The sequence below is a fragment of the Polypterus senegalus genome, chromosome 14, assembly GCF_016835505.1.
Source record: "Polypterus senegalus isolate Bchr_013 chromosome 14, ASM1683550v1, whole genome shotgun sequence".
In the NCBI taxonomy this organism is placed as follows: Eukaryota; Metazoa; Chordata; class Cladistia; order Polypteriformes; family Polypteridae; genus Polypterus; species Polypterus senegalus.
The window spans coordinates 115,253,726-115,275,614 of NC_053167.1; the positions used below are offsets into that span (position 1 = coordinate 115,253,726).

Sequence of the window (21,889 nt, forward strand, 5' to 3'; positions counted from 1 at the left end):
AATGTCACAGGTGTTCCGTTTATCCGTCTCCAGCATCAAGGAGCCATTGTGCGAAATGTTGTTCTTCAGGAAGAGCTCTCATATTTGTTGTCAGTGTAAGAACATGCATGTGGCTCAAAGGGTGCTTGTTAATGCAACAGGCAACAGTAAGCATCCAATGGTCTCTCCACCCAAAAGTATTGTTTTGCCACCAAAAGGCTTGGTGAGGTCATGTAATAACCTGTCAACTGCCTGGAATGCTTGCCATTGGCGTCGTCCCATATAATAACTTTGGATTGTCTGTGGTGAGGAAGGTTTGATGTTGCATGTGGAAGTAGTAGTGAGCTTCAATGGTATTTTAAAACAGAATGGGCAGTTACCCGTGAGCTATCCATGCCCCCCAGCCCGCCTAGAGAGCGAGGGTTCTGGCTTGCTTTCCATGGGTGTCTTGCCTTAGTGAATTATATATATAGATTATGCTCTCCATACTTGATTGTGATTTCCCCTCTCTCAATTAGACTTTTGAAATATTTTTTTTTCCATTTGGAAAAGCTAATACATTTAATCATATTTTTAGATTTCATCCTGACCATATTCAGGAATTTATGTCAGTCAAGAGGAAAAAAGCTGAAGGATGGAAATGTGATGTAAGTAACTTTTTTATTGAAAGTTAATATTCTGCTGACATAAATATTTACAACAGATGGTAAATTCTGCTAACTAACGATATTCTTATCTTTAGTGTGCTTTACGGTTTAGGGTATGCTGGTTAAGACATAACTATTTCAACATTTGCAGTTTCCAAATGCTACTTTTGTACTGTTGTGTTCCAAAATATAATTATTTTTGATACATAAAAATTTGAATCATTTTGAATAAATGAGAGTTGGACTTTGAGGTATGACTGTTACAGTTTATTGCCTGGTAAAACACATCTTGAGAGAGAGTCACACTGGTTCACTATCTCCTCCTCAAACCACAAGTTTATTTGACTTATTTATGAATACATATAGTGTGTGTGTAAATGAACTAAATCATATTTTATAAAATAACTCGCCATCTGTCTCGAGTATTTTTGCTGGTTAAATTTAATCACTGCTTTTATAATTTATACATAGTTATACATGGAATATGGATTACTAGGAAAAAAACACATCTCCAAAACTATATAATGCTTGAATGTATATATAATGTGTGGTATTTTTGTTTTTTTGTTTTATATACATGCCACATATATAGTTCCAGAGCAAGTCTTGGGCAACACAAGACATTAATTTTTAAAGTTAATTATCAGAGCATGCAAAAACATAAAGCATGTGTGGCACATAAAAAATAGAAATACAGATGACCGCTAGAGAAGCTGATTTTTTTTGGTTAATGCATAATTTGCATATTATTTTTCCTTTAGATATGCAACAAATCATTTACACGCAGACCACACCTTGAAGAGCACATGATTCTTCATACACAAGATAGACCTTTTAAATGTGCTTACTGTGATGACCACTTCAAGTCGAGATTTGCAAGACTAAAGCATCAAGAGAAATTTCACTTAGGTACAGAAGATAACAGAATTTTTATACATTTATGATTTTAATTTTAACTTCAGTTTAGTTTTCTTCAATGATCTTGTATGTGAAGTATGTTATATGAGATCAGGACAGTAAATATGTCATAAAAGAAGACTTAACATGCTGTAAAGATGAGGTAGCAGTATGGATTTAATAACTAAGTAGTTCACGCAGATACAAATGTTAAAATACATTTTTTTATCTTATTTTGTAATAAATATGTATAATGATTCAATTCTGCAGTATATTGCAGTTTTTCGTTGCCTTTTTTTTTTTTTTTGACTGAATTTAAAATTAAATTCATACACAACTACCTTGTCTAAAAAAAATATTTGACAGCAAAGCTCCTTTATAACAAAGCTGTCATAAAATGAGCTATGGCCTTGCACATGTTCAAGTGCCAGTAGCTAAAGTGCAGTCATTGATGAAAATCTGTGTAAGGACATTACATCATTGTCTCTCATTGACTTTGTATGTACAGTACTGTAAAATGCATGTTATTTCACAGATATTGTAGTTGTATTATTATTATTATTAGAAAGCAATAAATATAATTTGCATAGTATATCACATAAACATAAAGTAATATCTTCAGAAACAAAGTTGCTTATTATGAATGGGATAGAAGTGGGAGAAAAGAAATGTCATGTAGCAGAATCATTAGGGTTAGCAACCAGCCATTAAAGAAGTCAGTACAAAGTGTGAAAGGGGGTATGCGTATAGAGAGCACTTATCTTCCAGCATGGCAGAGATGCTTCTCTGCTGCTAAAGTCTAGTAGTAGGTACATGGCCACCAGTGTGGATTCTTAGGGATCTTAGATTGGTTCTTCTTAAAGAGCTGGAGGAAGTGAGGCAGATGGTATTGCCTCTGAGCCTAAGTAAGGTGTGAGGTGAAGCCAATGATGTGAATGTCTAAGTAATGAATGAGGCAGGTGAGACCAATTGGAGCCATGTGAAATGAGCTGCCGATGGACATGCAACACAGAAGCTTTCTAGGTTGACCGGCACTACAAGAAAAACTTGCCCAAACATCAAAAGTGTTTTTCTAGTAGGATCAGAGGTTTGTAGTAACAAAATGTGCAGCCTAACATGGTACTCTGAGCAAAGATAGGTCAGGATAACTTGGTCCTGAACCAGAGAGAGAGATAAAATGGCATCTCTCAGAGTAACATAGATATTAGCAATCACAAAGTCTTTTACTAAGACTGTAAAGAAGTGCACATTTGTGGCTACTTATATGTGGTTACATATAAGAAAATTATGAGATAATATCCATTAAGGAAATTAAAATGTATAAAGAATTAAACAGAATTAGAAGTCCTCACGACCTTTTTTTTTTAACTATTTTAACCAACTGGAACTTTTCAAGGTAGTGTCAGTTGACATGTAGGAGTCAACCGACAACATTAAAGCTACAGAAATGTGTCTTAATATGCAAATTTATAATGGTTATTGGTATCTTTTTATTGGATTTAAAACATGCCATTCTGTTGAAGAATGGTGATCCTGGTATTATGAGCAAGCGTTAGAAGTCTTCAAACAATGTAACAAACATCCACCCATCTACCGGTTTTTAAATTTCCTTGATTGTGTCCACATTCTTTTTTTCTTGGTACCGTTTAGTCCTTCAAATTTGCTTAAACATACATCAGAATAAAATAAAATATTTAAACAGTCCTCTGTGTGTGTGCTCTTACTTTACATAGTGGGCTAAGGTAATATTTTTACAGTACATTCTGTGTTTTATTATATGTTTTGTTCATAATTTTAATTTTCACTAATTTTGGATAAAGTAAAAATGTAATTAATTGTTACGCAGGTCCATTTCCATGTGACATCTGTGGACGACAATTTAATGACACTGGAAATCGGAAACGCCACATTGAATGCACTCATGGAGGAAAGAGGAAGTGGACATGTTTCATCTGTGGAAAATCTGTAAGGGAAAGGTAAGAAATGGCAAGCATATTAGTAACTTTCACTCTTACAAAAGAAAAAAACAACTAAGATTTTATTACAGTAGTAAAGTGAAAAGATGCAGTTCTGTATTTGCAACAGAGCCAAGCATTATTTCTAATAGTCTCTGTTTTCTTGTTTATAAATTTTTTACCTGTACAGGACAACACTGAAGGAACATTTAAGAATTCACAGTGGAGAAAAGCCTCATCTTTGTAGCATTTGTGGGCAAAGTTTTCGACATGGAAGCTCATACAGGTAACTAAAAAAACAATTGGCTATGTTGTTTGTATTTGTTTGGGAGAAATGAATTGTATGCAACTTTTTGTAATAGATTATTAGTTGTAATGTACTAAATGAAAAATGACTACAAAACTTCTTCGATCTTTAATATCAAGCTCTAGTTTTCCAGCAATATGTGATCTGGCAATTGTGTATATGTAGTATTCTCTTCTGCAGCTCTAGTCATGTGAATAGATTGGTTATAGTCGTAAACTTGTGGATTGATCTAAGCTAGCTGGGTTCGGTTTAAGCATTTGGTTAATATGGTTTGTTAACACCACCTACTGTAATTAAACCAGGCATTATTTATTGAGGGAAGATTCCATGAGTGCTGCAACAAATTCTGGCATGATCATGGCTTTAGGTATACAGTGAAACCTCGTTTATCACGGTTAATCCGTTCCAGACTCTACCGTGATAAATACATTTTTGCGAAGTAGGATTCTTTATTTATAAATCGAATATTTTCACAGTTAGAGTATAGAAACCCTGTTTACGACCTTCTAAATACATTTTTTAACATTATTAGAGCCCTCTAGACATGAAATAACACCCTTTAGTCACCATTACACTCGTATTACCCAATATATTAGACAAAATAAGAGAAAATAAGAAATATTAGACGTTACAAATATCATATTACTAGGCGCATTCGCCTTTTAAGGCGACCGACTTTTATCCTCAGTTTTTGTGCACTCCATGTGTACATCAGGCATGTAAGTGTAGGGAATGAGAACATCAAAGTGCCCATTCATAACATCTCCCAAAAACCTAAGTTTTTTTTTATCCCCTCAAGTGCCTGTCCAAAGTCGTACAATGTCAGCCCGAATCTGTACCGCTAAAGACGGAGTTTCATGCACTAAATAAGCTATAGATGAGAATAAGCAAGCACCATCTCCTGATATTTACTACGCGGTGAGGCATTTGTACTCCATCAACATTAATTATTTCCAGAGACATAATTTTGTCTATTTTTCCAGCGCATCACGCACAAAAGCAAGGGAATGATGACAACACCAGAACTCTGCTCACCTCACGTCGCTTCCTACCTCAAGCCGCAAGTAGTAAGTCTGTAATAAGCGGAATACCGCTACGCTTTGCACTTACGGGACGGAAGGACAATCCTGAATGCTTTTATATAGTAGATTATTGTACTGTACATTTAATTGCACACAACCACTAACCTATGAAGGCACAACCTCAGTAGGAGAGTCTTCAGAGGTGGTGCAGTATCTTCAGCAGGTGCGTTGTTGTCTTCAGTGAAGAAGTACTAGGAGTAGGCAGTGGGTGTCTGGGTGCGCGGCTGAAGAACATCTTGATAGGCAGTTGCTGGTGCTGTCTTTTCATATGCGTGAGGAGGCTTTTGTAGGGTATTGCCATCTTTAATCATATCCAAGAGTTTCACCTTCTCCTGGATGGTAAGCATCTTCCTCCGGCGCTTAGATTTATTGTCAGAAGGCTTAGAAAAAGCACGTTTAGGAGCCATCTTCAGGCTTAGATAAAAGTTCTCAGAAAGCGCATGCGTAGTGACGTAAGCGTGTATGAGAAAAAAATGCGATAGAGTGAAGCCGCGAAAGTCGAAGCGTGATATAGCGAGGGATCACTGTATATGGAAATCATCCATGCAGAGCTGAAGTAATGTTTCTGGGAAATGATAAATCTGACTTGCCTTGATTTGCTTGTTGCCATAATGAAGTTTACTAGAAAAAGCCCTAGGAGGTTTTTGTTTATTCAAAATTTATTAAAGCCTAAATGATTGACAGTGGATACTATATGTAAAAGGTAAATGCTTTCTGACTAATAATTCATATTTTTATTTATACTATTTTATTGAGGCTATGATGATGTATTTTTGCATTATTATACTGTAGGTGTACTATGTGTGCTTGGTGGCAGCAGTTTAGAATAGAAGTAGATTTGGAAGATGGATGGTAGATATAACAACAAGCCAATGTAGTAACCGGGATATGTCACATAAAAATCTAGATATCTAAGTCAAGATATAAGAAGGGTCAAAAGTAGGAAAGGGAAAGTTTGTAAGATCTAATTTGTAACATGTTAAACATAGTCAAATATTAGAAAATAATTTGTACCAGAAACTGCATAATGATAATAACAATGAAGGATGCTCTTGGTTTAGAGGTAAATCCACAAACTTGTACAATCAAGAAGTACTCAATGCTAAAATTTACATTGTCCTTATAATTATGTTATGTGTCATACACTCCTTGTTGGCTTGCCTAGCAACAGTGAATACAAAACACCTGAAAATGGTGGTGTCCACACACACAAGATGTATTTTACAATTATATGTGAAAAACATATTATCAAGTATAAAACTGTACTAATGTAATATAAGCCAGTGCCTGATCGTACTGAAGTGACACTGTTCACTGTATTTAGCATATACATTTCCAATGACCATCTATTGGAATATATTCTGTAATTCATGTCGTAATAAAATGCATTGCATTTTTCATTCCAATAGGTAGTACACCACAACAATTAGCACTGCTGTTCAGAATCCACAATGACATAGCATGTTGGTTGATTCCGTTATAACACTAGCTGTATAATATTAGCTGATGATTTCTATCCATCCAAGAGTTACACTCTTTTGGGTGCAATTAACATTAACATTTCTGAAGCACCATCTATTAAAGTATATTTTGTAATACATGTATATAATACTAGCTGTTCCTTGCGGCTCCGCCCACGTAGTAGTAAAACAGTACAAACTTTACAAATCAATTAAAAAAAATTTTATTCTGGCCAAGCAGAAGGTAGGTATGCTGCAACGTCAAACATTGGCACTGTATCTGATTATGTTCAGCTATGACGGAAAGTGTACCCCGGGTGGGAAGAAAAGTACTTTGCCCTGATATTTCTGGCATTCGGCAGCTACACTCTAAAACGCACAAATCTCTGATCAAGTCAAGTTGGGGAGCATGTACTGGTACAGTGTGTTGCCGCACCCACTACACAACGAAACAACTCGGGATCCCGGTTTGCAACCCCCCCCAGGCAGACACACGGTCCAGTCCCACTCTCCGGAAATGACCCTCTTTCTGCCACAGCCAGGTGTTACGTGGGTGACCCCTTGGCCTGGTCCAGCCACTCAGGTCCCCAACAATGAGGATCTCACGAGCCGGATCACCCTTTTGGTGGTGCCGTAGTGCTGTAACTGATGCTCTCTTACAATGCAGATAATATGCCTCATTCGGGACTCCAAGAGCAACCGCTCATTCGACACAAAGTCAAACCAGCGGTACCCAAGGCTTTTCCGGAGAGACACAGTACCAAAGGATTCCAGTCTTCGTCTCAGATCACTGGATAGCGTCCATGTCTCACAACCATATAGCAAGACAGGAAGCACCAGGACTGTAAAGACTTGGACCTTTGTCCTTTTGAATAGATATCGGGAGCGCCACACACCCCTTTCCAGCAACCACATGACCCCCCCCCCATGCTCTCCCAATCCGTCTACTGACTTCATCGGAAGAGTCACCAGAGACATGAATGTCACTGTCAAGGTAAGTAAACCTCTCAACAAGGTCAACGCTCTCTCTGCAAATAGACACACTGCTGATGACTGTGCCCAAGAGGTCAGTGCCAGGATGCAGTCGATGGTAGACTTCTTAGGCATAAAACCAGACTGTTCTGGTCGCTGGTAGGTGAGCATGTGATCACGGATCCTATTGAGGACGACCCTAGCAAGTACCTTACCCGGCACCGAGAGCAGTGTTATCCCCCTGTAATTGCTGCAATCCAGGCAATCGTCCTTCCCTTTCCAGACAGGGATGACAAGTCCCGTTTTCCAGTCAGGTGGGATGATGCCAGTCTCCCAAATGGAAGCAAAGATTGCTTGCAATGCCAGTAGGACAGCCTTACCACCAGCCTGGAGAAGTTCACCCCGGATACCACAGATCTCTGCAGCCTTCCCCACCCCTCAGCTGGTTCACCACCTGTGCAATCTCAGTGAGATTGGGTGGTTCACAGTTCCCGGTACAGACCAGAGTTGCCATTGAGCCATGCTCTGCGACTCCTCTCAATGATATCAAGGGTGCCCTGTGAGATGAAACGCCTCCTTTTGCAAACACCGGTAACACCAACACAACCCTTAGCAACCTTCAGGGTCTTGTCACGGAAGGTCTCCCACATCACATTAGGATTGGCAGTCGTACCCATATCTGAAAGATCCTCACACAAATAGCATGCAAACTCATTAGAAACAGCCTGGTCTTGGAGTCTGGCCAAGTCCAGGCTCATTTTCCTAGTAGGTGGTAACCTACTGGACCTAAGCTGGATCCCAAGAGTAGCAACAAGTCTGTGGTCAGAATTCACAAACTGGGCACTTCTGTAGGCCCTGCAGTTTTGCAAGAGCCTCCAGCATCTGCCCATGAGGATGTGATCGATCTCCTTCACCTCACCACCAGTATTGGAGTACCATGTCCAACGATGCGGTTCAGGACGCTGCAACCAGGATCCAGCGATTCACAGCCCCTGACCTTTTGCAAAATCAAGGAACATGGAGCCACTTTCACCATGGTCACCAGACCCAAGGGGACCGAGACAATCCTTATAGCCAGCCCTGTCAGTGCCAGTGGCTACATTGAAGTCACCCATGAACAGAGGAGTGTCAACTCATGGGCACCCATCAACCACTGAGCGAAGCTGTGAATAAAATGTCTCTCTCGCAGACACATCACTCACCACAGTCGGAGCATACACTGAGACAACAGACAAGGCACCCAGAGAGTGCCGTAATCGGAGTCTCATAATATGTTCGTTGAAAGGAGTGACATCGGACACCATCGGAAGAAGCCAATCCACTACAGAAACAGCTACTCCCCAAGTATGACAGCCATCAGACCAACCAGACCAATAAAAGGTGTATCCACCTACAGAGATCTGGCCAGTCCCCGATTTACACACCTCAGAGTGTCGCCACATTATAAACCTCTGATCTCTCTGTCAAAAACATCAAAGTTACTCGTTAATAACCTCGAGATGATGATGATGTCTGCTGAACAATTAGCTATCGCTAGCTAAGCAGAGGCAAGGTACACTGCAACTTGTGGCAAGGGGTAGACCGACTCAAACAGAAGGCTGGCGGGTGGGTGAGTGAGGAGGAGGCCCGACCCCCTCCCCTTGGCCCACAGCATCTCTCCCGGATTCACGCAAGTAAATCGGTACCGCAAAAGATCTATGATACTTAGCGCGATGAGAGAAGTCACAAAATCAACCAGAATGTTCAAGCAAATTATAGAAAAAACCCCCGATCTAAATCTGTAATTCTCTCATGAAAAGCACACATGGGAATATATTGGGGAACAAATGTAACCAATGAATAAGGGCACATAAGACATGAAAGTGAACCAAGCACATAAATTACAGTGTGCAAGTTATGATTAGGTCTTGACATCCGGAATTGACTTCCCACTTGCTAATGCCTTCTGACTCTGATTCTACTTCACTTTTAGACATGGCTTCCTCTGAAACCTTACATAAGGTGGGATTTTTTTTTCTAACTCCTGTGTTTGGACATAGGCAACTATTTGCAGCTTTCTTACAATTCTGAAGGATCTCTGACATGAAGTGTATAATTATGGATACTCCTTCACAAGGAAGATTAGTTCTGAAATATAAGAATAGGTTTACTTGAAATGAGGCATTTGAAATCTGCCTGTAATTACTTTTAAACATTTGATCAAAAATGTATAGCTAGTGTCTTCCAAAGAGCGCCCCTTGGGAACCATGCAGAAGGAGATCCATAAAACATTTGAATTGGGTAACATTTCTGCATTTTCATTTAAACGTAGTCCATGATTTGTCATCGACCAGGTCATCTATGCATAAGTTACATAATGACATTCATGCCTGGAATGGTGTGCAGTGTTGGAACAGTGGTGGAAAATGTTCAGAAAACAGTTATTGGACTGTTCCAGCATGGCACAGTATAAGCTGTAAGAGTAAAGGAGTTTAATATTGTTTAATTCTAAAGAAACTAACAATAAGATGATTGATAAAATTGTTTAAATTCTGAAAAAAAAATTAAGGTTGGTGTGAGGCCTTTTTTTTTTTTTTTTTAAAGAAATTTTTTGTATATTTGGTACACTGTATTGGCATTATCTTTGGAGGTCCAAGCGTAAGGTCAGCCTTTGTGCAGCACCCTTGGAGCAATTTTCAGAATAAGGGCCTTGCTCAAGGGTGCAACGGAGTAGCATCTCTTCTGGCAGTAATGGGATTTGAACTGGCAAACTTCCAGATACTAGTACAGATCCTGAGCCTCAGAGCCACCACTCCGCCTTATTCATGTAGGATGTAACAATATCAGACTAAATCTGGTTAACAGCAACAACATTTGAATTTACCTCAAAGAGCTTGAAAGTATAGAGTAAATTTTCCACACATTAGATAGGTCTTTATTCAGAAATGTGTACAGTATATTCATGATATGAGTTACTGCCTAACACTGATATTGCTGTCAAACATTGTGATTAAAAATGGCACCTTGAGTATACAGTATATAAATTTCTGCTTTGTGGTTTTGATTAATTAGTTAAATAGGAAGTAAAAAGCTATGCTGAGGTGATTATCCCTTTATTATCAGAGTATGGTTTATTTGAAATATTCCAGTGTAAGAACAGACTTGCATAAAGTTATGTGCTGTGCTTTACACAAATATTTTTATTTTACAAACAGACTTCATCTTCGTGTGCACCATGATGATAAACGATATGAATGTGATGAGTGTGGAAAGACTTTCATTCGTCATGATCACCTGACAAAACATAAAAAAATACACTCAGGTATGGAAAGTTGTCAATTCGGTATGAAAATAGTTCTACCTTTTGGTAAAGCTGACAAACTGAGAGACAATATTTTTTTAAAACTTTGGCAAAGTCAAGATGTTTGATCAGTTGAATATTTGTAGTAATGGTAAAAATTTTAAGAGTATAGAAAGTCTTCTTTTTGGCATCAGAGACTCCTACCTATGAAATGTACAGACACTTTGGGAAATCAGTTATGTAAACTTCATAATGAAATAGTAGCAAGCATCACTGATATATAGACAGACTTCCATTTATACATAAAGGAATTCATTTAATTTAGTTTATTCCCTTGTAAACATTGACAGTATAGTGGAAACAAGGTGAAATTGCATAAATAATAACAATAACAAACAATGATAATGATAATACTCTATAAATATTTATATAAAATACAAAAGCTATTTCTTGAAAAAAAATCTTATATTGCATAATGCTAAATGTTTATTGGGTAGAATAGTAACATAATGACTAGTGTTTTGCCTCAAAGTTCCAGTATCCAGGGTTTGAATACCATCCTGGGTACTACAGGTATGGATCCCCTTGTGCACTTCGGTTATTCTCTGGGTACTGAGGTTTTCCTCCCATATTCCAAAGACATAAAGGTTAAGTCAATTGGTGACTCTGATTTGTAAAGTTTGTTTTATAGATGACCTGCAGGGGACTACTGCTCCATTCAGCACTGGTTCCCAACTTGTACTCAGCTTGGATTTGTGGGATAGAATACATTGGATGGATGAATGTATACAACTTTCATCATCCGTTTTGAGATATCATATGAGTTTGTCTGTCTCTACAGTAATTAGTTGATCAAACTGTGTGTGGTACAAGATTAATGTACATTTAAACTTATAGCAAATTGATTGGTTTATGAAGCCCTACTAAGGATGAATTGGTAGAAAAAAATAGGTCGGCTGTCATTTGTACATCCATTGCCAATTGCATGTGTATTTATCATAGATTTCTAAATAATTATCAGATGGGTTTTGAAGCAGGTAAAAATACCTGTGAAAAATAGATCAGCCATAAATAATCTGATTTTCAAACTGCTGTAAATAATTCTAAATAACACCAACAATAAAAACAAAATCTTCCCATAATAAATAAAAGTTCTTTTTCTTTCACAGCTTGCACATTGTAAGGGTAATACAGACTTGATTCAGTAGGAAGAATTCCTGGTGCCCATCATGGAGATAGCCTTGACTTCAGTAGCACCAGTCTATAAAAAGATTAATTTTTTGGTTAGGGAAATGCTCCCCCTTAGATATTGATACAACAATAAAACTATGTACTTTCAGCCAAGCTTGCTTAAAATATCAGAGATCCTTAAAACTTGAGCCATAGCAGTGCGTAGGGCAGACCAATGGTGTGTATCTGCAGTGGAAACCCTCTGAAACATAAAAATATTAATATAAAAGGGATTTGCAAAGATAATTAACTATAAACCTTTTTGAAATGTACTTTTATTCCTCTCTATAAAGCATTAATGATAATTTCTCTTTACGCTTGTGATATAAATGAATGTCAGCAAAGCAAACACATTACAGTTTTCCATTTTGTATCACTTAATCCTAGCTTCTGACAGTTCATAAAGGATGTTTTTAAGATCATGTGTTTAAAGTTTCAGTCAATTTGGTTTTAATGGTATACTTCACTTAGATTAGCCTAAATCTTTAAATAATATGCATGAATATTGGATTTGATAAAATTTTTCTCATACTGATCTTTACCTATATGTGTGCGAGTCGGTCATGAAATATTTTTTTAAGCCCCATCCATCTCCATTTATTTTACTTCAATGTTACAGAGTTTCAGCTCAAATCTGATTCACAAGGCTTTCTTTAGGGTAACAAACTCTGGTTATTGGAAAGTTAACAGCTACAGGCTTTGGTTCATAACAGTTCTTATTTTGTATAAATTGTGATTTGAAGAGGAACATTAATTAGTGAGCTTAAAGCCTACAGTATTTTTTAAATATTATTCAATAATAGGAGAGAAAGCGCACCAGTGTGAAGAGTGTGGGAAGTGCTTTGGCCGCAGGGATCATTTGACAGTTCATTACAGAAGTGTTCATCTTGGAGAAAAGGTGTGGCAAAAGTAAGTGACTGGAGCTTTATATTTTACGCAGTCTTTAGTTATATCTAATGTAGTTGTTGTGTTGCCCTAGTGTGTGATTTTTCCTTTGTGAGAAACTGATATGTTGTCATAGGAGATCTTCCTTTTCCTTCCTGTTAAGATAGGATCTAATGCATCTATATGTTTACATAAGAATTGTACACTTTGGATTTTTAATCACAATAATGACTGACTGACTGACTGAGTAATTAATCAGTCTAGTAATTTTCCTAGCTCAATAATTAAGTTACAGGTTTGTTAGTAGCCAAAACCTTTGTAAGTACTGGAAGCAAAGCAGGAAGAGAGGCCAGTCCGTCATAGCGCATACTCACCCACTTATATTTAACAATCACTAGCTGACCAAACATGCCTGATGGACTTATTGGTCTCTTCACTGTCGTCATACATCTTGTGTTCTTATGAGTGAGACCTTTAAAATATGGTATTATATTTTCAGACTCCAGACTGAAAATAGTAAGACGTATTTTAAATGTCAGCTTTTTAAATTTGCATTAATTCTGATGTTAGGTTGGTAGATGTCGAGATGTCAGCTTCAACGTTTACTCGTAAAGGCCATTGAAGATCCATTGATTGAAATAATTACACTGTGATGCACAGAATTTATTTTATTTCTGAGCAAAGTGAGCAGAATCAGGCTGCATTACATATTTTTAAATACAGTGGAACAAAACTAATCTATACAGGAGCTAAAAAGTTAATTGCAGCATTAATATTAAATACTAGCCAACCAGCGCGCGTACCATACGCTGCATAATCAGGCCGGTTTTTAATGATTTTTAAGCACAGGGAGAAAATTAACATTTGAAAATCGGTAATGTAATAAATCAGCAAGAAAAGCAACATTGTAACAATGCACGGAGCGAACCAACACACAATTGTCTGAAGTGACTGAAAACTGGCGCACCGTCCTCGCGCTTCTTCTGCCAGACGGAGGGATGTGGGTGCGTGGAGTGTGGAACGGAGGAAAGGAGAATGACGTCCATTCAGCTCCGTCCGTCATGCTAGTCTGCTGATTTCTCGTTCAGTATGCACTGCGTCGCCGTCTTTACATAGTCCAGATGTACCTGTGAGTGACGTAGACTTTTCATTGCTCTGTGCGGATCTGGCTGCTTTTCTATATATAATCCACCAAGACACCCGACCACGGTATTAGCAAGGTGGGAGGGGGGTGTGTACAAAGGGTTGGGACGCAACCGGTAGGGCGTAGGAGTCGCACTTAGTAGGACTTAGTTTGCAGCCGAATGGGGTTCAACGGCTTACCCATGCCGGGTCAACACATGCTCAATGTCATGCATAACTATTTATTGAATGCTAAACACTTCTGGAAAGACACGGTTGTCTAAAACGGGTTGGTGTGAGAATACAACAGTAAGCGAATGAAAAGATGGAACTCTGGAGAGAGCAAAATACAACACAATAGTGAACCCGGGCATAACTATTTAATGATGGTTGAACACTTCTGGAAAGATACAGTTGTCTAAAAAGGGAGGGTTTGAGGATACAACAGAATGAGAATGAAAAGATGGAACTTTTCATTGCTCTGTGCGGTTTTGGCTGCCTTTCTATATATAATCCACCAAGACACCGATCACGGTAGTAGCGAGGTGGGAGGGTGTGAACAAAGTGCAAGAGCATCTAAGAAGATGCATGTTTGTCGCTGAAGCGAATTGCTGCATGTAGCGTGTAAAACAGTTTGCTATGGTGCACGCAGGCGTGCGTCGTAACCGAAACCTCTTTTTTTTAAAGACTGCCTACTTCATTGTGTTTTAACCTCAGTTGTAAAGGAATGTTTTAAGGACCCCATGGGATACCCTCGGTTTTGGCTGCTTTTCTATATATAATCCACCAAGATACCCGACCACGGTAGGAGGGGGGTGTGCACAAAGGGTAGGGACGTAATGAGTGGGAGCGTATGAGTCACATTTAGTGGGAATTCCACGGCTTGCAGCCCGAATGGGGTTCAAGGCTTACCCATGCCTGTCTGCGCTGGGTAGACACACGGTCAATGTCATGCATAATTATTTATTGAATGCTAAACACTTCTGGAAAGACACGGATGTCTAAAACGGGTTGGTGTGAGAATACAACAGTAAGTGAATGAAAAGATGGAACTCTGGAGAGAGCAAAATACAACACAATAGTGAACCCGTGGCATAACAAACGCCGCGTGGCTCAGACGTGCATGTGGACTCTTACCGCAGACGAAAGGGACTAACTGGGTGGTCGGTGAGTTTTGCGTCCGGGCAAATGGGCAGGCAGTGTGAATGCCTAGAGAGCAGGGTAGACGCCGGCGGTGAAAAAGGAGCGTTGGTGGGCAGGAAAACGTCTTCCGTGTTCCTGCAGGAGCATCTAAGAAGACGCATGTTTGTCGCGGAAGCGAATAGCTGTATGTAGCGTGTAAAACAGTTTGCTATGGTGCATGCGGTCATGCATCATAACGAAAAGTTGGTTTTAAAGACTGCTTACTTCATTGTGCTTCAACCTCAGTTGTAAAGGATTGTTTTAAGGATCCCATGGGATACCCTCGCAAAACCGTTTCACACGCTGCATATGGCGATTCACCTCCGCGAGAAACATGCCTCTATGAACAGTCAATGCACATGACATTAACCTGACCTGCACTGCATGTGGCCTCTACGACAGACGAATATAAATGACGCCATTTTTTACTGTGTCGTCGCTTCCGAGTTGGTGGGCGTGGCCCTGCGAGTTGTCGTCGTATCCAGTTGTCTTGGAGTTGGTGGCCGTGGCTCTTTCCTGCGTGCGCCATAGGTGTCTCACTTGTCGGCAGCTTAGTGAATCCACGCCTCTTCCGGCGTGCTTTCCATGGTTGTCTTGCCTTAGTGAATTATATATATAGATTGCCTAATTATTACATATGGAAGATAAAGTAATTGGAATTTTGAAAGATTTTATTTTAATTTTGTTTTTCAAATATTGTAAGCTTGTAACCTGTTTTACAAAAACTTTTTTTTTTTTTTTTTTTTTCAGGTATAAAGCTGCATTGCATCAGTGTGAAGTTTGTAAAAAAGAATTTAAAGGAAAATCAAGTTTGGAAATGCATTTTAGGACACATTCTGGTAATTCAAATATTATTTTTGATTATTAATTAATTTTTATTTTTTTTTGTTACCACTAAATAATCAAATAAATGTTTGGTAATTTATATGATACATTTTCACATTAACATTTGCTTAATTGTGATTAACCAAATGGTCTTTTGTAAAATATATACAAAATGTAATTGTTTGAGAGTATAGAATAAAATAAATGTATTTTTTATTAATAATTGTATTAAATATGCTATTATACTTTCTAGGGGAGAAACCTTACAAGTGCCAAGTCTGCAACCAGACTTTCAGAATAAAGAAGACATTAACAAAACACATGGTGATTCACTCCGATGCCCGTCCATTCAACTGTCCTCATTGTAATGCAACGTTTAAAAGGAAAGACAAATTAAAATATCACATTGATCATGTTCACATTACGAAATCTGCAGAACAGTGTTCCACAGACCCATCAGAGGAGAAAATAGTCTCCTTGATAATACCATATGATGGTAAAATGTATCACAACGAAGCAAAGCAGTATGGTGAACAGTCCAAAGCATACCCGCCTGAAACAAAGTCCATTCTACAAAATGTCTCTTCAGAGGTCTGTGTACCAGTTGCCCTTGTGCCTGTGTCAATGCCAGAAGTTTCAACCCAAGTGGATCTTGTAAGGCACACCACTCCTCTCCCATCTCAATCTCATGATGTCCTTCCTGCACAACAGCCTCCACAACAAAATGACTACCAGTCTGCCACAGACCTTGTTTTCTTAGAAAAATATACACTGACTCCACAACCTGCCAGCATTGTTCATCCAGTGCGACCTGAACAGATTCTTGATCCACGGGAACAGTCTATTCTGGGCACGTTGCTAGGGCTTGATACAACTTCATCTGTACAAAATCTTACCACCGCAGAACATAATCAGTAATATATTTTAATAGACCATTTTACTCATTGCAGTTTTCCTCCTTGAAAACTAATTACCAGTTATGGGGCATGGACACATATTCAGCTATGCTTTTGCCAGAACATTATAAGTCGAGTTACAAATCAAGGAAATTATTAATCAAATATGTGTATCATTTATCATAATCAGTTCTTTTTTTTTATCATTTTGAATGGAATTATTGTTAATGTACAGCATTATCTGTATCAAATATTAATTGCAAATTTGGATTTTTATGCAATTAGAATATTGTTAATCAGTGGTTTTGTTCTGTGCATTTCATGTTCACCAAAAACATTAATTCTATATATTTTTTTTTTTTTTTGCTGCTTTAATAAGAATGAAAGCAAGTTTTAATTAATTGTGGATGAATTTACCATTTTATTTGGTATCCCCAAACTGGAACTCTCATGAGGGTTAAGTATGGATTGATTTGGTTTGGCCCCTAACCTTAGAGTGACCTTTTGTGAGAAAGTGTAATTCTTGGGTTGCCTGCAGGTGGCATAGTCTTGAACTTGGGTCATTGATAATCAGAATGGATTTGGAAATGATAACACATAGCAACAAAAGGTTGGTTCATCACAGTGCTCTGTGCTATTTTCCACAACCAACAGTGTTTTAACAGTAAATCATGTGCAGTGTTTTCTTCAGTAAATATTAACCCAGCATACAAACACAGTGATTATGTGGTGCTTAAAATGCAAATAAATCAACAATACAACAGACAGGTTAAAAGTCCAAAATTAACAATCCGGAGATATCCCTTTAAAACCACTAATGAGCCTCTGTGCCGCCTTCTAAAACTGGTGTCTCTTTTGCTTCCCTATTTCAGTCTCCTTATTGTAAGGAGACATCCTTTGAAGAGCACAGGCAGCTTACACCAAAATTCGGGTTACATCACTGTTGTAGGAACAGAACTGTGTCGTAATCCGGGGACCCCCTGCACATACTTTATCCAGAAAAATAAGCCCCACCACATCATGGTCACATTTTAAATTTGGCATGGGCAGTAGTACAGAGACTGTGTCCAATAGTTGAACCTCTGATTCAGTGAGTGAATGCGGACTCTGCCCTGGCTTTGCAACTGTGAATTCCTTTGTTCTATGGGGGTTCATGGGAATTTGCTTATATGTGCATTGTGGACTTAGAAAAAACGTATGACCTTGTACTCTGCTTTCTTGTCGAAAGTGCTACAGTACAATGGGGATTCTGGGTCCATTGCTACATGCCATTTGTTATCTATATTTGCAGAGCAAGATGTGTGTTTCTATACTTGCTTTTAGGGCAGGTCCATTTAACCTCCTTAGTGTTACGTTTACCCCTGAAAAAATGAGCCAAAAATGTTGAATTTTTTTCAGCAAGAAAATATTTTATTATGTGTAACAGAATCATGTAAATACCAAAACCTCTGCGTAAATGCAGCAGGAAACGTATGTTGAGTGTCCACTGTTAGACTGATGCAGATTTAGTTCACATCCTTTGTGTGTCAACAACGCATAGCCCGACATCGCAATCAGATCAATAGAAGTGTGTTTCTTTACATACCTTTCGTATCATAGTTTCTCTGTTGCTTGCACATGAGAAGGATGCCAGTGCCTTATCTGCATGAGTGACATGTCCATTGAGTTATTGTAGGCTACCACACTACAAGGCTTTATCCTGACACAAACATTGTCAGTCACTGCATTATGGACAGGAGGCAAAAATCTTTTTCTGTCCTCCCACTTGATCGCAATTATTTTGCCCTTTTGACACATAGATGCTGCAGCGTTCCACTACTGAGGTCACCAGGAACATCACAACAGTTCAGTTATACAGTGATATTTACATCAGTTTCATGAACAGTGTAAAGACTGCTGACCAGTTTACATTGTCATCACTATCGCTTTATTCAACTAATGGTTCAGTTTGAGTTTGTTCTAAAACTGCAGTTTGATGTTATTTTATCCACTAGATGGCAACAGAATAAAGCCTCAAGTGTTATTCAGCCTCAACACATTATGTCAAGTGATAACAGCTTAACCTGAGAGTCACTCAGGCTTAACCTTCTTTACATAGACTTTGGAAGCTGAGAGACATTAGAGATTAATACTAAGGAGGTGAATGTGGGCATTGGAGTCCACCAAGGGTGCGTCTTCTCCCTTCTTGTCCTCATGAGTTTCATGTTCAGCATGTCAAGATGCCCTTTAGTGCTGGAAATGACCTATTTTGCCATTTGCAGATGATGTCCTGTTCACCTCATTCGACTGTTATCTCAGGTGCACAGTGGATCAGTTTGCAGCATGTGTGTACTATGCAGGGAAATGTGATGTGCATATGATGAGAATTAGTACCTCCAAATCCGAGCTCATGGCGATTTCCCAGAATAGAGTGACACTCCTACAGGTAAAGAGTGAGCAGCTGCCTGAAACGAAGACCTTGTGGACTAGTGAGGGTAGATGTAATTGTGACATTCACCTAGGAAACTTTGCATCAGTGGCGGTTTACAGATGATATACTGGACCAGGTTTATGAAGTGAGAGCTGATTTCGCGTCCCAATCCTCACTTGTAGAAACACACTCTAGATAGTGCCTGAAAGACTGACATTGTGAATAAAGGCAGCCAAAATGTGTTTTGCCCTGGAGAAAGTTAGTGGTGATAGTACCAGTATGTGTCATTTGTAAAATTCACAAAGAACACAAAACACTATAAAGAAACAAGCCTAACTATAGACACAAACTGCCGATTTAACATGCAGACCGAGGACATCACTACTAACTAGCCCTGACTACGCTTGGCTGGGTGAGAGTACAACATCTCAAGAGTGCACAACTTCAAGTGGGAAATGTGGGGTGAGAATGGGACTGCATTCCAGTGTCTAATGGATGCAACATCACTGGTTTGCTGTTAGGCGTTTAGCTTCAAGAGGACATAAGAGAGAAGAGATTCTGTCAATAAGGAGAACTTCATAGAATTTAGGAAGTGCTTGCAGAGTACGATTGTAACTTGGCAGCTCTCTGCAAATTTGTCACAGCCCAGACGGTTTTATTGTTGCTACTGGAGCAACAGGCCTGTAGCAAATCAAGGGTGTGGTCAACGCATCTTTTTTTGCATAGCAAGTAAATGAGACAACAGGCCTTCTCTATTCGGCACAGCTGTCCATAATTATGAGTTATGTGGATGTTGCTGACTTCATTTAGGAGTGTTTTTCTTTGGTTTCTTTCATGTCTCAAAAGAGTGAGCCCAAAGTTTGGATTAAAACCTCTGGTGAGTTGACAACATTAAAAAAGTATTTGTTCATACTGAGCAGTAAAGTATAGTTATAGATGAGCCTTGGTGTTATTTATTATGTATTTTTCACTTTGGCAGTTAGAGAATTTAAAAAGCAGCTGATGATAAAGAGTAGAAAATATTTCAATCATCTAAGCTGAAATAATAGACATGTCTGCACTGCCTTAAAGGAGTACGCCACCCAAAAACGGTGTATTGCTTAAATGTTACTTATTACATGTGTGTTATAGTGACAGCTGCAGAAACATTTTAACCTCATGAGTACATGCAGAAAGGAGGTAAAAGAAGGAGTATGATTTAATAGTCACCATAAGTGACCAACACAGGACAGCAGCAAGCAACATCAAAATGTCCATGAAAAAAATCTCATAATCCACATGCAAAGTCACCCATTGGTTTGTTCACAGCATCCAAAACATGTATTACTACTAAGATGGTTTTAAATAAAACACTCTAGTGCAGGGATCCCCAACTCTAGTCCTGGAAGGTCCCAGTGGCTGCAGGTTTTCATTCTAACCCTTTTCTTAATTAGTTACCTGTTTTTTCCAAATTAACTTCTTTTGAATTAATTTTAATTGACTTGTTTTTTTTTTTAAGATTTGTTCTCCTGAATTTTTTTATCGTTCCTCTGAATTGCTTCATTTCTTTCCTTTAACAGAAATGAAATGTGAAGTGAGTGAGCCAACAGAAGACCAACTAAGTCAGGGCCTCAAACTCCAACCAATTTCACTACAAGCAGTTGCTTAAATAAGCGCAGAGTCTTGTTAATTAAATGTGTCCTTTAATTCCATGGCTTGTTGCTGCTCTCATTGTGTAATAGCACACATTTCTAAAATGTTCTGCTTTCCAAGAGCACTGTTAAAATGTTTTGGAGACCTGAGCAGATGGATTTCTTTCTTTATTCTCAGATATTGTATGAAATACTGTACACCGTTTGCTGGTAATGTTTTGGCTCATTTTGTATCTCATTATTGTTTGGCTGCTAATTAAGGAAAAAGAGACAAGGGGTCTGAGTCTTCAAGAGCAAATCAAATAAAATTAATTCAAAAGAAGTTAATTAGGAAAAAAAAAAGGTCACTAATTAAGAAAAGGGTTAGAATGAAAACCTGCAGCCACTGGGGCCCTCCAGGACCGGAGTTGGGGACCCCTGCTCTAGTGAATGAGGAAAGAACGTGCGCACATACGTGCGAATAACCTTCTGAATTGAAGACCCGCCTCCCCCTGTCATTCATTGGTCAAGATCCTTGTCTTCAATTCAAAAACACAGAATTATAGAAATGCACTGTGCTGTTTACAAAATATGCTGCTCTTTCCTGAAGTAAATGCTTTTATTTTAGCAAAAATTGTATACTTTTTGCACATTTTGAGCATATGACTGGATAACAGACATATGGATTGTGTGACACAAGTAATTTAAGATCTTTTTTTTTTTTATTATTTTCCATTGACATTTTTCATGTCATTTGCTGTTGTCCAGTATTGGTGACCATTGGGTTCCATTATATGATAAACTGTTTTCTCTCATTCTGCATGAAAACATAAGGCTAAGAATTTTTCCTCAGCCATCACTATAAAGCACATGGTAACATTTAAACAGAATATTGTTCTTGGGTGGGGTATCTCTTTAGGGTTCTGTCCTGAAGGCACTGCAAACAAAATTATTGGAGCTGCATAAAGTTCAATAAGTGTAAGTAGGACGATGTGTTGTCGCCGTTGCACAACTGATTACAGTGCTTCTGTGTACCAGAGGCCACCAGCCACCATTTTCTGCAGATTAAACCACACATAGTCAGGTACATCATTGCTAAAAGGGAAGATGAGCCGCCATATAATTGAACACATGTAGAACGCAGCTCACC

At 38.5% G+C, this 21,889-nt stretch overlaps 1 protein-coding gene across 2 annotated transcripts in view; it reads left to right on the top strand.

Moving 5' to 3' along the window:
• Window positions 1-20,012, top strand: part of zbtb41 (zinc finger and BTB domain containing 41) — a 48,801-nt gene extending 28,789 nt beyond the window's left edge. For both annotated transcript variants that reach the window (XM_039734997.1, XM_039734998.1), the window contains exons 4-11: window positions 557-626; window positions 1,388-1,535; window positions 3,370-3,499; window positions 3,669-3,764; window positions 10,494-10,600; window positions 12,613-12,718; window positions 15,749-15,837; window positions 16,077-20,012. In XM_039734997.1, coding sequence (XP_039590931.1) covers window positions 557-626; window positions 1,388-1,535; window positions 3,370-3,499; window positions 3,669-3,764; window positions 10,494-10,600; window positions 12,613-12,718; window positions 15,749-15,837; window positions 16,077-16,741 — 1,411 coding nt within the window. In that variant the 3' untranslated portion in view covers window positions 16,742-20,012. The remainder of the gene's footprint in view (window positions 1-556; window positions 627-1,387; window positions 1,536-3,369; window positions 3,500-3,668; window positions 3,765-10,493; window positions 10,601-12,612; window positions 12,719-15,748; window positions 15,838-16,076) is intronic.
• Window positions 20,013-21,889: the final 1,877 nt, after the last annotated feature.